At 42.5% G+C, this 17,052-nt stretch overlaps 1 protein-coding gene across 1 annotated transcript in view; it reads right to left on the reverse strand.

Annotated features, from left to right (window-relative positions):
- Positions 1 to 2,099: 2,099 nt before the first annotated feature.
- The window catches only part of LOC106597380 (protein naked cuticle homolog 2-like), an 88,180-nt gene continuing 73,227 nt past the window's right edge, over positions 2,100 to 17,052 (reverse strand). Inside the window, exons 4-10 of the mRNA XM_082975866.1 lie at positions 16,553 to 16,613; positions 15,151 to 15,290; positions 9,830 to 9,925; positions 9,270 to 9,423; positions 5,771 to 5,840; positions 5,574 to 5,692; positions 2,100 to 3,884 (exon numbers count right to left, since the gene is read on the reverse strand). Coding sequence (XP_082831992.1) covers positions 3,217 to 3,884; positions 5,574 to 5,692; positions 5,771 to 5,840; positions 9,270 to 9,423; positions 9,830 to 9,925; positions 15,151 to 15,290; positions 16,553 to 16,613 — 1,308 coding nt within the window. The 3' untranslated portion in view covers positions 2,100 to 3,216. The remainder of the gene's footprint in view (positions 3,885 to 5,573; positions 5,693 to 5,770; positions 5,841 to 9,269; positions 9,424 to 9,829; positions 9,926 to 15,150; positions 15,291 to 16,552; positions 16,614 to 17,052) is intronic.

A 17,052-nucleotide genomic window follows, 5' to 3' on the forward strand; every position in this document is an offset into this window, starting at 1 on the left:
TCTAGAGTCCTCCTCTCTTTCCCAGTGCGTCTAGAGTCCTCCTCTCTTTCCCAGTGCGTCTAGAGTCCTCCTGTCTTTCCCAGTGCGTCTAGAGTCCTCCTCTCTTTCCCAGTGCGTCTAGAGTCCTCCTGTCTTTCCCAGTGCGTCTAGAGTCCTCCTCTCTTTCCCAGTGCGTCTAGAGTCCTCCTCTCTTTCCCAGTGCGTCTAGAGTCCTCCTCTCTTTCCCAGTGCGTCTAGAGTCCTACTCTCTTTCCCAGTGCGTCTAGAGTCCTCCTGTCTTTCCCAGTGCGTCTAGAGTCCTCCTCTCTTTCCCAGTGCGTCTAGAGTCCTCCTCTCTTTCCCAGTGCGTCTAGAGTCCTCCTGTCTTTCCCAGTGCGTCTAGAGTCCTCCTCTCTTTCCCAGTGCGTCTAGAGTCCTCCTCTCTTTCCCAGTGCGTCTAGAGTCCTCCTGTCTTTCCCAGTGCGTCTAGAGTCCTCCTGTCTTTCCCAGTGCGTCTAGAGTCCTCCTCTCTTTCCCAGTGCGTCTAGAGTCCTCCTCTCTTTCCCAGTGCCTCTATAATAGCAGACAAGCTCCCACTGATCCATTGTGTCGTAAAGCCTTTCTCATGCATGTCTTGAATGAAAGCCAGCGTATCGACGGGCTAAGGATAATCACGTTTAGAAAGGCTTAGCGTCTCTAAACGAAGCTGCACTGTTTTTCTGCCTCTTGTCTCAAACACTATTATTGTTTTACTGTGGAGAAAAACATCAGGAGTCTCAAATGAGATGTTTGGGAATGTGTACGTAGCCCGTGGATAGGCTATGTGAGAGCATGCAACGCAGAACAAAACGTTTAGAGCAATGCGAAACTATATTGCCCATACAGCGGCCAACAAACATGGGTTTGGGGTGATTTAAATCGGTGTTGTTAAAATGGAAAGTTTGACAACTGCACTTTGAGCACAAATTAAAAATAAAGTTTTTTTTTAGATAAATCAAATGTACCTGTTTGAATGTCAAGCGGATCGACGCGTCGCTTACCTTTTTGGTTTAGTTCTCACACAGGTGCACAGACGCTTCCTGTCCCTCCCGCGACACACCCGAGGTCACCAAATGTCCATCTTCACTGACCGTTGTCCAACTCTTGCTCGATGGAATGAACCGAACACGTTTCAAAGTTGTGAATTAAATCGTAGTTACAATAAGTTGTAACTTCGCTGTAAAGAAGGGACGTGGCAGAATTTGAGGTGCATTATTCTCAGCCTACAGCGTAGGATTCTTAGGATGGAAATGGCCAGTTGTCAGTGTTGGAGGAGGTTCTCTCAACAGCACAAAGTGGATATTTGCATTTAGCCAACCCTCCCCTCGCCTTTCATTGCTACCATTGTTTGTCACAGCCCGGGATCTTATTTGGCTCCCGCACAAATCCTTGATGGCCAGAGCTCAAAGAGTGTAGCGCACCCGGGAGTTGCGCTACTCGGTAATTACAATGTCGTATATGTCGTGGTATGAAACACAACATTATCTTATAGACCGTTCATCTATGCGCTAATCTAATCTCTGAATCATTTAAGAATACAGAGACAATACGCCTACAAAGGAGGGGGAATTCCAAATGGGTTGCCAATATTGACCACGGAAATATAGGCGGCAGACCTTGCCTTAACAGGCTTATATTTTGGGTTCTGGGGTAAGACAGCTCATGAGACGTATAAATTGTATGAGGCATTTATAAGTTCTATTTTTCAAGAACCTATATATAATTAATTTAAACAATCAAAAAATGTATGTAAAAAAATCCCAGATTGCTCATATCAATCCCTCCTAAATGAAATGCTGTCAATAGTTTTGCTATCTGCCGTTGTACGCATCGGATATATAGATTATACATTCGATTTGTAACACGTTTTTCATTGACAAACAATCACAAAGCAGACAGTTCCAGAATGCACTATCCCTCCTGGCAGCAACAGGAGTCCTGTAGTGGCCTTCTCCATCCCCTGGACATTGTATTCTGCTATCTCTAACCACACTGTGGCAGTAGAGCACCATCCTTTGACGCATGGTACAAACCATTAAGCCTTGGACATAACAGGGCTAGGAAACATAACAATATGAATATACAGTATATATAATGTTTATTAAAATACATCAACGACAAAGACATATATGCATTATTATAATTGGTGATGAAATAACATGCATATAAATACAGTAGAATTATACAGTAAAAGGTGTATACATATATAGATGTGAATGCTTATATAGCTAGATATTTTGTTGCATTAAACTGTCAGTGGTGATTTGATATTGTTCGTCTGGTTGTGGAAGCCCAACAGCAGGGTTCCAGGTTCCAATGAGGAAGTAGTAGAGAGAACAGGAGGAGCAGCACCTAACACCTGAGATTCACCGTTGGGAGGAAAGCTCTACTACACACAACACACACAACCCACTCTGACGGAGAGGCAGTGTCCCAAATGTCACGCTATTCCCTAAATACTGCACTACTTTAGACTAGAGCCCTATGAGCCCTGGTCAAAGGTAGTACACTATAAAATGGAATGGTGTACCATTTGGGACGAAGGAGACAGTACTTAGCTTCTGGGAACAAGCAAATCTATGGGTCAACACCAAGGAGGAAATGATGTCACTTTTGATGACCTCTGTCCACATAGAGCTGTACTGTATCTGTTCTCCCTTTGTGAAGGTCCATGTGTAGAGAGGAGTAGCTTAGTCCAGCAGGACGTTTAAACTCATTTGATTCAGATTCAGAACTGTGCCATAGAAAACGTCTTACAAAACTGCACCACCGTGTCTTCAGCAACCCTTTACAATCGAATACCCACAGCAGTCAAGTGAGCCACACTCCAGTTTCCATCAGTGTGTCTGATCCCAGGATATCTCAGGGAAACTGTCTGGCTCTGGCATCCTGCCTGGCACAAAATGGAGGAGGGTTCAGATTCTGGGCTGTCTGAATGGCACCTTGTTATATAGTGCACTACATTTGGCAAACGTCTACAGGGTTAGAGTTAGGGCTAACCAATAGGGCTCTGGTCAAAAGTAGTGCACTATATAGGGAATAGGGTGCCATCTCAGATTGGGCAGCCTCAGGACAGAAGCGGAGACATTCCCATTGGGTGAGGAGGTTGAGTCCTTCTTCAGACAGACGGGTGTGGTCAGTCAGTCCTTTAAAGGTCTCTCAGTCTCTGACTGTTACTGTGACTGGGCTCATATTGGGTCATGTCTGGTGGTGGTGGTGGTAGTGGTGGTGATGGTGGTGTTCGTGGTGGTGACGGTGCTCGTGACGCTGCACCAAAGGCAACACAAAGGACCCAGGGCTGCCGTGCAGCCCAGACCCCTGCTCCCTCTCCTTCTCCCTCTCAAGACAAGGGGGAGGCGGGGGAGCCTGCTGCTGCTGCTGCTGGGGATTGGAGTGAGGTGACAGGGGCGTTTTGGACGGGGACAGGCCCTGACCCTCCCTGGCTTTGGCCCGGAGCCGTTTGCTATGGCTGTGTTGCAGAGGGTGCTGGTGGTGGCTGGAGGAGGGGAGGTGGTACACATCCTGACCTCCGTGACCCCCAGATGAGGAGTTCCCTGTATGCAGCAGGGTCTGGAGAGGAGGAGGCTGAGGAGGGTAATGCCCCCCAGCATGGTATTTACTGGACTTGCCCCTTTCAATTCCCCCATTGGTCCCTCCAACGCCGGCTCCTTTAGATGTTCCTTTGGGGGACTTGAGGAAGTGTGACGCGCCACGACCCCGGGCTTCTAGAGGGGTGTAGTTCTCACCGATGACCTGCGAGTGGCGCTGGTGGGCGGCGTGAGCCTCGGGCTCCTGGGAACGGGAGCGGTTCTGGGACTGGGAGGTCCGCACATGGGTCTCCTGGGGGGGCGGGGGAGGGGTGGATCCTGGAGGAGGGAGAGAGAGAGAGAATAGAGAGAGAAAAAAGAGAGAGATAGAAAGACAGAGCGAGAAAGAGAGATAGACGGAGAGAGAGTACAGAGAGTGAGAGAGAGAGATCACAGAGAGAGAGAGAGAGAGAATACAGAGAGTGAGAGAGAGAGAGAGAGATTACAGAGAGTGAGAGACAGTGATATCACAGAGAGAGAGAGAGAGAGAGAGAGAGATGACACAGAGAGAGAGAGAAAGAGAGAGAATCCCATAATAAGTTGCATGGACTTACTCTGTGTGCAATAATAGCGTTTAACATGTTTTAATGACTACCTCATCTCTGTACCCCACACATACTGTACAATTATCTGTAAGGTCCCTCAGTCAAGCAGTGAATTTCAAACACAGCTTCAACAACAAAGACCAGGGAGATTTTGCACCTATTGGTAGATGGGCAAAAATAAAAAAAGATGACATTGTATGTCCCTTTGAGCATGGTGAAGTTATTAATTACACTTTGGATGGTGTATGAATACACCCAGTCACTATAAAGATACAGGCGTCCTTCCTAACTCAGTTGCCTGAGAGGAAGGAAACCGCTCAGGGATTTTACCATGAGGCCAATTCTCATTTTAAAACAGTTACAGAGTTTAATGGCCGTGATAGGAGGTAACTGAGGATGGATCAACAACATTGTAGTTACTCCACAATACTAATCTAAATGACAGAGTGAAAAGAAGGAAGACTGTAGAGTATAAAAATATTCCAGAACATGCATTCTGTTTGCAACAAGGCACTAAAGTAAAACTGCAAAAAAATGTGGCAAAGCAATTCACTTTTTGTCCTGAATACAAAGTGTCATGTTTGGGGCAAATCCAATCCAACACATTACTGAGTATCACTTTCCATATTTTCCAGCATAGTGGTGGCTGCATCATGTATGATTGTAATCGTTAAGGACTGGGGAGTTTTTCAGGATAAAAAAAGAAAACGAAGTGGAGCTAAGCACAGGCAAAATCCTAGAGAAAAACCTGGTTCAGTCTACTTTCCACTAGATACTGGGAGATGAATTCACCTTTCAGCAGTACAATAACCTAAAACACAAGGTCAAATCTACACTGGAATTGTTTACCAAGAAGACAGTGAATGTTCCTTAGTGGCAGACTTACAGTTTGGACTTGGACTGTTTGAAAATCAGTTTGGACTGCTTGAAAATCTATGGCAAGACCTGAAAATGGTTGTCTGGAAATGATCAAGAACCAATTTGACAGAGCTTGGAGAATTTTGAAAAGAATAATGGACAAATGTTGCTCAATCCAGGTGTAGAAATCTACCCAGAAAGACTTACCCAGAAAGACTCACAGCTCAGGGGGTTGAATACCTATCTAATCAAGATATATTTGTCTTATTTTTTTCTCATGTTTTTTTTTATTTTGTACAAATGTTAAAATGTTTCTTCCACTTTGATATACAGAGTATTTTCTGTAAATCGTTGACAAAAAATGACAATTAAATCTATTTTAATCCAACTCAACAAAATGTGGAAAAAGTCAAGGGGAGTGAATCCTCTCTGAAGGCAGTGTATGTTGTATAATAGACAAGTTCACTACAAGGCCACTTTATTCTCTTGAAGTTTAATTGGCTATCTGGCTCCAACACGTTGTAATTTTTTGTACAGGGAGCGAGATAAGCTGAGTGGTACCAACCTTCAAACCTGGAGGTGTAGTTCTCTATACCAGCTAGGTCCAGATAGTGATTCCTCCTCTCAGTGTTCTCATCCACACAGTAATGCTGTCCCTCACTGCTCTGACCTGGGTGGGCTGGCCTGGTGTAGGAGGACAGACGTCTGTTACGGTGTGTGTTGTGTGTGTGTTTGTGTGCGTGTGTGCGTGTGTGTGCTGACCTGATGTGAGAAGAAAGCCGTCTGTCTGCTGATCGTCCCTCCTCCTGGTGAAGGCGTGCCGTCTCCCGGTCTGATGAGAGACAACAACATATAAACATAAACTACATAAACAACTACAACATAAACAGCCCTGTACAAACAACTAGCTACATCCCATAGAGAGAGACAGAATACAGCCATGATAAAGTTAACATAGATCTTTCTCTCTCTCTCTCTCTCTCTCTCTCTCTCTCTCTCTCTCTCTCGCTCTCTCTCTCTCTCTCTCTCAATTAAAATCAATTATATTCTATTTAAGGGTTTATTGGCATGGGAAACATATGTTAACATTGCCAAAGCAAGTGAAGAAGATAAAAAAAGTGAAATACACAACAAAAATTAAGTTCCAAAAGAATAAAGACATTTCAAATGTCATATTATGTGCAAATAGTTAAAGTACAAAAGGGAAATAAATAAACATAAATATGGGTTGTATTTACAATGGTGTTTGTTCTTCACTGGTTGAACTTTTCTTGTGGCAACAGGTCACAAATCTTGCTGCTGTGATGGCACACTGTGGTATTTCACCCAATAGATATGGGAGTTTATCAAAATTGGGTTTTGTTTTCAAATTGTTTGTGGGTCTGTGTAATCTGAGGGAAATATGTGTCTCTAATATGGTCATACATTTGGCAGGAGGTTAGGAAGTGCAGCTCAGTTTCCACCTCATTTTGTGGGCAGTGTGCACATAGCCTGTCTTCTCTTGAGGGCTAGGTCTGCCTACGGCGGACTTTCTCAATAGCAAGGCTATACTCACTGAGTCTGTACATAGTCAAAGCTTTCCTTAAGTTTGGGTCAGTCACAGTGGTCAGGTATTCTGCCACTGTGTACTTTCTGTTTAGGGCCAAATAGCATTCTAGTTTGCTCCGTTTTTTTGTAAATTTTTTCCAATGTGTCAAGCAATTATCTTTTTGTTTTCTCATGATTTGGTTGGGTCTAATTGTGTTGCTGTCCTGGGGCTCTGTGGGGTGTGTTTGTGTTTGTGAACAGAGCCCCAGGACCAGCTTGCTTAGGGGACTCTTCTCCAGGTTCATCTCTCTGTAGGTGATGGCTTTGTTATGGAAGGTTTGGGAATCGCTTCCTTTTAGGTGGTTGTAGAATTTAATGTCTCTTTTCTGGATTTTGATAATTAGCTGGTATTGGCCTAATTCTGCTCTGCATGCATTATTTGGTGTTTTACGTTGTACACAGAGGATATTTTAGCAGAATTCTGCATGCAGAGTCTCAATTTGGTGTTTGTCCCATTTTGTGAATTCTTGGTTGGTGAGCGGACCCCAGACCTCACAACCATAAAGGGCAACGGGTTCTATAACTGATTCAAGTATTTTTAGCCAGATCCTAATTGGTAGGTCAAATTTGATGTTCCTTTTGATGGCATCGAAGGCCCTTCTTGCCTTGTCTCTCAGCTCGTTCACAGTTTTGTGGAAGTTACCCGTGGTGCTGATGTTTAGGCCGAGGTATGTATAGTTGTTTTGTGTGCTTTAGGGCAACGGTGTCTAGATGGAATTTGTATTTGTGGTCCTGGCAGCTGGACCTTTTTTGGAACACCATTATTTTTGTCTTACTGAGATTTACTGTCAGGGCCCAGGTCTGACAGAATCTGTGCAGAAGATCTAGGTGCAGCTGTAGGCCCTCCTTGGTTGGGGATAGAAGCACCAGATCATTAGCAAACAGTAGACATTTGACTTCAGATTCTAGTAGGGTGAGGCCGGGTGCTGCAGAGTGATCTAGTGCCCTCGCCAATTCGTTGATATGTATGTTGAAGAGGGTGGGGCTTAAGCTGCATCCCTGTCTCACCCCACAGCCCTGTGGAAAAAAATATGTGTGTTTTTTGACAATTTTAACCACAGACGTGTTGTTTGTGTACATGGATTTGATGTTGAGGATTTTATAATGCTGTATGTTTTTCCCCCCACCACCACTTTCCATCAATTTGTATAGCAGACCCTCATGCAAAATTGAGTCAAAAGCTTTTTTGAAGTCAACAAAACATGAGAAGACTTTGCCTTTGCCTTTGTTTTGGTTTGTTTGTTTGTCAATTAGGGTGTGCAGGGTGAATACGTGGTCTGTCGTACGGTAATTTGGTAAAAATCCAATTTGACTTTTTCTCAGTACAATGTTTTCACTGAGGAAATGTACCAGTTTGCTGTTAATGATAATACAGAGGATTTTCCCAAGGTTGCTGTTGATGCAAATCCCATGGTAAATATTGGGGTCAAATTTGTCTCCACTTTTGTGGATTGGGGTGATCAGTCCTTTGTTCCAAATATTGGGGAAGATGCCAGAGCTAAGGATGATGTTAAAGAGTTTAAGTATTGGCATTTCTGGCCTGTATATTGTACCATTTCATTTAGGATACTGTCAACACCACAGGCCTTTTTGGGTTGGAGGGTTTTGTCCTGTAGTGGAGAATCCAGTGTGTTCTGGTAGTCTTTAATAGTTGATTCTAACATTTGTATTTGATCATGTATATGTTTTTGCTCTTCTTTGTTATAGAGCCAAAAAGATTGGAGAAGTGGTTTATCCACACATCTCCACTTCGGATAGATAACTCTTCGTGTTGTTGTATCTTTAGTATTTTCCCATTTTCCATGTAGTGGTTAGAGTCTATGGATTCTTCAATTACATTGAGCTGATTTCTGACGTGCTGTTCCTTCTTTTTCCGTAGTGTATTTCTGTATTGTTTTAGTGATTCACCATAGTGAAGTCGTAGGCTCAGGTTTTCTGGGTCTCTATGTTTTTGGTTGGATAGGTTTCTCAAGTTCTTTCTTAGGTTTTTGCATTTTTCATTAAACCATTTGTCATTGTTGTTTATTTTCTTTGGTTTTCTGTTTGAAATGTTGAGATTTGATAGGGAAGCTGAGAGGAAAAATATACTGTTTAGGTTTTCTACTGCCGAGTTTACACCTTCACTATTACAGTGAAACGTTTTGTCCAGGAAATTTTCGAAAAGGGATTGAATTTGTTGTTGCCTAATTGTTTTTTGGTAGGTTTCCACACTACTTTCCTTTTCACTATAGCCTTTCTTAATATTATTCAGTTCCTTTGGTTTTGATGATTTGATTCATGATTTGAGTATTGCTCTGTTCAAGTAGACTGTAATTTTGCTGTGATCTGATAGGGCTGTCAGTGGGCTGACTGAACGCTCTGAGAGAATGTGGGTTGAGGTCAGTGATAAAGTAGTCTACAGTACTACTGCCAAGAGATGAGCTATAGGTGTACCTACCGTAGGAGTCCCCTCAAAGCCTACCATTGATTATATACATGCCCAGCGTGCGACAGAGCTGCAGGAGTTGTGACATGTTTTTATTGGTTATGTTGTCGTAGTTGTGCCTAGGGGGGCACATGGGGGAGGGAATGCTGTCACCTCCAGGTAGGCGTTTGTCCCCCTGTGTGCTGAGGGTGTCAGGTTCTCTCTCGCTCTCTCAATATATATATATATCCCTCCCTCCATGTCTCTTACCTGGTCCAGTGGAGATGTGGTCTCTCCTGCGAGGACAGCGCTCTGGTGTGACAGTCAGTTTGACCCGTAGGGTCTTCCTCTTACTGTGGCAGGACGAGTGATTGACCGAGGCATCCATCACATCATAGATGGTGTGCATCAGACTGGACATGTCCTGGGGAGGAGGAGGAGGAGGAGGAGTAGACAAACACAGCTTATTATTACACATGTTATAACACAATATAATCTTCTCAGTAAGAACAAAGATAAAGGCTCCACTGTTCCTTATATAGGGCACTAACTTTGACCAGGATCTATAGGGCTGTAGTCAAAAGTAGTGCACTATGTCGGGAAGAGGGTGCTATTTGGGATGCAGACATAGACATATGGTGTTAACCCCGGTGTCCTGGCTAAATTCCCAATCTGGCCCTCATACCATCATGGCCTAATCATCCCCAGCTTCCAATTGGCTCATTCATCCCCTCCTTAACTATTCCCCAGGTGGTTGCTGTAAATGAGAATGTGTTTTCAGTCAACTTACCTGGTAAAATAAGGGTTGAATAAATAAAAGGAAGCCTTACCTCTTTAGTAACTTTGCCACTGTTGTCAAAATCATAGAGGGTGAAGATCCATTCCTGACGATTATCTTCCTCCACTGATACGTCACACTCTAGGTCCTGTCGGCATGGAGACACAAGGAATACTCCTTGTTAATGACAAAGACAGCATCCTGTCCAGGAAGTGTATTTGTACATCAGACTGCCTCACGCTACAAGGCTGTTCTGGCTGGGACAAGGCTTACTTACTTAATAACAAAAATACACCCCTATGGGCCCTGGTCAAAATTTGTGCACTATATAGGGAATAGGGTGCCATTTGGGACAAATCCTAGGTGATACTCTTTGCCTAGAAACACAAACACAGTGACTTTGACAACCAGCAGAGGGCAGCAGAGTCAAACCTTTCCTTTCCTACTGCAGCATTTATTCTCTCCACTCAGTCACACTCTCCACTACTGACTCCTTTTCCACAGTCACTCACTCTCCACTACTGGCTGCTTTTCCACAGTCACTCACTCTCCACTACTGGCTGCTTTTCCACAGTCACTCACTCTCCACTACTGACTGCTTTTCCACAGTCACTCACTCTCCACTACTGGCTGCTTTTCCACAGTCACTCATTCTCCACTACTGGCTGCTTTTCCACAGTCACTCACTCTCCACTACTGACTGCTTTTCCACAGTCACTCACTCTCCACTACTGGCTGCTTTTCCACAGTCACTCACTCTCCACTACTGGCTGCTTTTCCACTGTCACTCACTCTCCACTACTGGCTGCTTTTCCACAGTCACTCACTCTCCACTACTGGCTGCTTTTCCACAGTCACTCACTCTCCACTACTGGCTGCTTTTCCACAGTCACTCACTCTCCAATACTGACTGCTTTTCCACAGTCACTCACTCTCCACTACTGGCTGCTTTTTCACAGTCACTCACTCTCCACTACTGACTGCTTTTCCACAGTCACTCACTCTCCACTACTGGCTGCTTTTCCACAGTCACTCACTCTCCACTACTGACTGCTTTTCCACAGTCACTCACTCTCCACTACTGACTGCTTTTCCACAGTCACTCACTCTCCACTACTGACTGCTTTTCCACAGTCACTCACTCTCCACTACTGGCTGCTTTTCCACAGTCACTCACCCTCCCCTGCTGGCTGCTTTTCCACAGTCACTCACTCTCCACTACTGGCTGCTTTTCCACAGTCACTCACTCTCCACTACTGACTGCTTTTCCACAGTCACTCACTCTCCACTACTGACTGCTTTTCCACAGTCACTCACTCTCCACTACTGGCTGCTTTTCCACAGTCACTCACCCTCCCCTGCTGGCTGCTTTTCCACAGTCACTCACTCTCCACTACTGGCTGCTTTTCCACAGTCACTCACTCTCCACTACTGGCTGCTTTTCCACAGTCACTCACTCTCCACTACTGACTGCTTTTCCACAGTCACTCACTCTCCACTACTGACTGCTTTTCCACAGTCACTCACTCTCCACTACTGGCTGCTTTTCCACAGTCACTCACTCTCCACTACTGGCTGCTTTTCCACAGTCACTCACTCTCCCCTGCTGGCTGCTTTTCAAAGCAGGAATATAAACCAGTAAAAGAATCACATTCAGCAAAAGCCCTTTAACTGCCGTGACGACCTGCAGTTGGAGAAGAGAGGGAGAAAAGGAGAAGAGAGGGAAGGGAAAGGGGGAGGAGGAATGCCCTACCACCCCAATATAACATCATGTCTTTCTTCCTGGTCCAGGAAAAAGACGTTAACCACAATTCTCAGTTACAGCTTTTCTGGAAGTAACTTTGATTCAGAGGTATCTGGTAACATGACTGTAATTGTATAAATAAACGTTCGGAGCGGCAGGCCTTGCAGAGAGGCTGTGCTGCAGGCATAGAGAGGGAGCTAGCTGACAGAAAGAGAGAGAGAATGTAGTGTACACTACATCTAGCCTGTAGTGTACACTTCATTCAACATATAAGATCCATATCATGTAGTGTACACTACATTCAACATATAAGATCCATAGCATGTAGTGTACACTACAATAACCATATAAGATCCATAGCATGTAGTGTACTCTACATTCAACATATAAGATCCATAGCATGTAGTGTACACTACATTCAACATATAAGATCCATAGCATGTAGTGTACACTACATTCAACATATAAGATCCGTAGCATGTAGTGTACACTACATTCAACATATAAGATCCATAGCATGTAGTGTACACTACAATAAACTTATAAGATCCATAGTATGTAGTGTACACTACATTCAACATATAAGATCCATAGCATGTAGTGTACACTACATTCAACATATAAGATCCATAGCATGTAGTGTACACTACAATAAACTTATAAGATCCATAGCATGTAGTGTACACTACAATAAACTTATACGATCCATAGCATGTAGTGTACACTACATTCAACATATAAGATCCATAGCATGTAGTGTACACTACATTCAACATATAAGATCCATAGCATGTAGTGTACTCTACATTCAACATATAAGATCCATAGCATGTAGTGTACACTACATTCAACATATAAGATCCATAGCATGTAGTGTACACTACATTCAACATATAAGATCCATAGCATGTAGTGTACACTACATTCAACATATAAGATCCATAGCATGTAGTGTACTCTACATTCAACATATAAGATCCATAGCATGTAGTGTACACTACATTCAACATATAAGATCCATAGCATGTAGTGTACACTACATTCAACATATAAGATCCATAGCATGTAGTGTACACTACATTCAACATATAAGATCCGTAGCATGTAGTGTACACTACATTCAACATATAAGATCCATAGCATGTAGTGTACACTACAATAAACTTATAAGATCCATAGCATGTAGTGTACACTACAATAAACTTATAAGATCCATAGCATGTAGTGTACTCTACATTCAACATATAAGATCCATAGCATGTAGTGTACACTACATTCAACATATAAGATCCATAGCATGTAGTGTACACTACATTCAACATATAAGATCCATAGCATGTAGTGTACACTACATTCAACATATAAGATCCATAGCATGTAGTGTACTCTACATTCAACATATAAGATCTCTAGCATGTAGTGTACACTACATTCAACATATAAGATCCATATCATGTAGTGTACACTACATTCAACATATAAGATCTATAGCATGTAGTCTACACTACATTCAACATATAAGATCCATAGCATGTAGTGTACACTACAATAACCATATAAGATCCATAGCATGTAGTGTACTCTACATTCAACATATAAGATCCATAGCATGTAGTGTACACTACATTCAACATATAAGATCCATAGCATGTAGTGTACACTACATTCAACATATAAGATCCGTAGCATGTAGTGTACACTACATTCAACATATAAGATCCATAGCATGTAGTGTACACTACAATAAACTTATAAGATCCATAGTATGTAGTGTACACTACATTCAACATATAAGATCCATAGCATGTAGTGTACACTACATTCAACATATAAGATCCATAGCATGTAGTGTACACTACAATAAACTTATAAGATCCATAGCATGTAGTGTACACTACAATAAACTTATACGATCCATAGCATGTAGTGTACACTACATTCAACATATAAGATCCATAGCATGTAGTGTACACTACATTCAACATATAAGATCCATAGCATGTAGTGTACTCTACATTCAACATATAAGATCCATAGCATGTAGTGTACACTACATTCAACATATAAGATCCATAGCATGTAGTGTACACTACATTCAACATATAAGATCCATAGCATGTAGTGTACACTACATTCAACATATAAGATCCATAGCATGTAGTGTACTCTACATTCAACATATAAGATCCATAGCATGTAGTGTACACTACATTCAACATATAAGATCCATAGCATGTAGTGTACACTACATTCAACATATAAGATCCATAGCATGTAGTGTACACTACATTCAACATATAAGATCCATAGCATGTAGTGTACACTACAATAAACTTATAAGATCCATAGCATGTAGTGTACACTACAATAAACTTATAAGATCCATAGCATGTAGTGTACTCTACATTCAACATATAAGATCCATAGCATGTAGTGTACTCTACATTCAACATATAAGATCCATAGCATGTAGTGTACACTACATTCAACATATAAGATCCATAGCATGTAGTGTACACTACATTCAACATATAAGATCCATAGCATGTAGTGTACACTACATTCAACATATAAGATCCATAGCATGTAGTGTACTCTACATTCAACATATAAGATCCATAGCATGTAGTGTACACTACATTCAACATATAAGATCCATAGCATGTAGTGTACACTACATTCAACATATAAGATCCATAGCATGTAGTGTACACTACATTCAACATATAAGATCCATAGCATGTAGTGTACACTACAATAAACTTATAAGATCCATAGCATGTAGTGTACACTACAATAAACTTATAAGATCCATAGCATGTAGTGTACTCTACATTCAACATATAAGATCCATAGCATGTAGTGTACACTACATTCAACATATAAGATCCATAGCATGTAGTGTACACTACATTCAACATATAAGATCCATAGCATGTAGTGTACACTACATTCAACATATAAGATCCATAGCATGTAGTGTACTCTACATTCAACATATAAGATCTCTAGCATGTAGTGTACACTACATTCAACATATAAGATCCATATCATGTAGTGTACACTACATTCAACATATAAGATCTATAGCATGTAGTCTACACTACATTCAACATATAAGAGCCATAGCATGTAGTGTACACTACATTCAACATATAAGATCCGTAGCATGTAGTGTACACTACATTCAACATATAAGATCCATAGCATGTAGTGTACACTACATTCAACATATAAGATCCATAGCATGTAGTGTACACTACATTCAACATATAAGATCCATAGCATGTAGTGTACACTACAATAAACTTATAAGATCCATAGCATGTAGTGTACACTACAATAAACTTATAAGATCCATAGCATGTAGTGTACTCTACATTCAACATATAAGATCCATAGCATGTAGTGTACACTACATTCAACATATAAGATCCGTAGCATGTAGTGTACACTACATTCAACATATAAGATCCGTAGCATGTAGTGTACACTACATTCAACATATAAGATCCATAGCATGTAGTGTACACTACATTCAACATATAAGATCCATAGCATGTAGTGTACACTACATTCAACATATAAGATCCAGAGGAAGATGTAAAAAAGACTGGTGTCTAACTTACATCCAGGCTGATGCGTTTCTTCCCAGAGCCTTTGCCTGCGTCCCCTCCTCTCAGTAGCTGCCTGTCTGGCCCTGGGTCTGTGTGGGGGTACTGCAGGTAACTGTCACAGCCCTCAGCAGCCTTCTCTGGAGGTAGAACCACTGGAACAACACAACAACACACATCTTTATCTTCATCTTTATTCAGATCCCCATTAGCTGACGCCATGATGACAGCTAGTCTTCCTGGGGTTCTAAACCCAACAACACAGAGACATAACAGACATGATGACAGCTAGTCTTCCTGGGGTCCTAAACCCAACAACACAGAGACATAACAGACATGATGACAGCTAGTCTTCCTGGGGTCCTAAACCCAACAACACAGAGACATAACAGACATGATGACAGCTAGTCTTCCTGGGGTCCTAAACCCAACAACACAGAGACGTAACAGACATGATGACAGCTAGTCTTCCTGGGGTCCTAAACCCAACAACACAGAGACATAACAGACATGATGACAGCTAGTCTTCCTGGGGTCCTAAACCCAACAACACAGAGACGTAACAGACATGATGACAGCTAGTCTTCCTGGGGTTCTAAACCCAACAACACAGAGACGTAACAGACATGATGACAGCTAGTCTTCCTGGGGTCCTAAACCCAACAACACAGAGACATAACAGACATGATGACAGCTAGTCTTCCTGGGGTCCTAAACCCAACAACACAGAGACGTAACAGACATGATGACAGCTAGTCTTCCTGGGGTCCTAAACCCAACAACACAGAGACATAACAGACATGATGACAGCTAGTCTTCCTGGGGTCCTAAACCCAACAACACAGAGACGTAACAGACATGATGACAGCTAGTCTTCCTGGGGTCCTAAACCCAACAACACAGAGACATAACAGACATGATGACAGCTGGTCTTCCTGGGGTCCTAAACCCAACAACACAGAGACATAACAGACATGATGACAGCTAGTCTTCCTGGGGTCCTAAACCCAACAACACAGAGACGTAACAGACATGATGACAGCTAGTCTTCCTGGGGTCCTAAGACAGAGACGTAACAGACATGAGACTCTATTGAAAACTTTACAACATCCACTTGGAATAGGAAATACGTTTTTCATCATGGACTCATATAGAATGTGGACTCAAAGATTGTTATTCTGCTGTACATACAAGTCATGTAGTTAACTATGCAGCATCAGTGATTGTGAGAGCTTGTCTAGGATCAGTTCAGACTTTTAGATCATAATGAATCATATTATATGGACAGATCCTAGATAAGCGCTACTATTCTGAGACGCTTTTGTTGATGACGGGCCCAGATCTGTGCTCTGCAGATGAAAGTATTTATTCATATCTTACCAGTCTGAAACATTGAAACATGTATTCTTCTACTTACCCTCTAGGGGACAGTGATGGTCTAAGAATTGTCTACCCTTCAGCTCACTATGTGGAAACTCCTAGGAGGGAAAGAGAGGCAGGACAGACAGGTAGAGAGAGAAAGAAAGGGAGGAGAGAGGGGTAGAGATAGGGAGGAGAAGAGAGGGAGGAGAGAAAGAGGAGAGAGGGGTAGAGAGAGAGGGAGGAGAGAGGTAGAGAGAAGGAAGAGAGAGAGAGAGGGAGGAGAGAGAGGGGGGGAGAGGGAGGAGAGAGAGAGAGAGGGAGGAGAGAGAGATGTAAGTAAATCTACAGCTTTTTGACGCCAGACACTGAGAAAAACAACCAGTTACAGCTGAAGCATTTCCTAATCTGGGAAGGAGGGAGGAGAGATGAGAGAGAGAGAGAGAGAGAGAGAGAGAGAGAGAGAGAGAGAGAGAGAGAGAGAGAGAAAATAACACTTAGAGCATTTGCATGCTTATAATGCTTTACTGTCTGGGGCGGACAGAGAGAGAGCCAGCA

Source organism: Salmo salar, chromosome 05 (genome assembly GCF_965601325.2).
Source record: "Salmo salar chromosome 05, fSalSal1, whole genome shotgun sequence".
Lineage (NCBI taxonomy): Eukaryota > Metazoa > Chordata > Actinopteri > Salmoniformes > Salmonidae > Salmo > Salmo salar.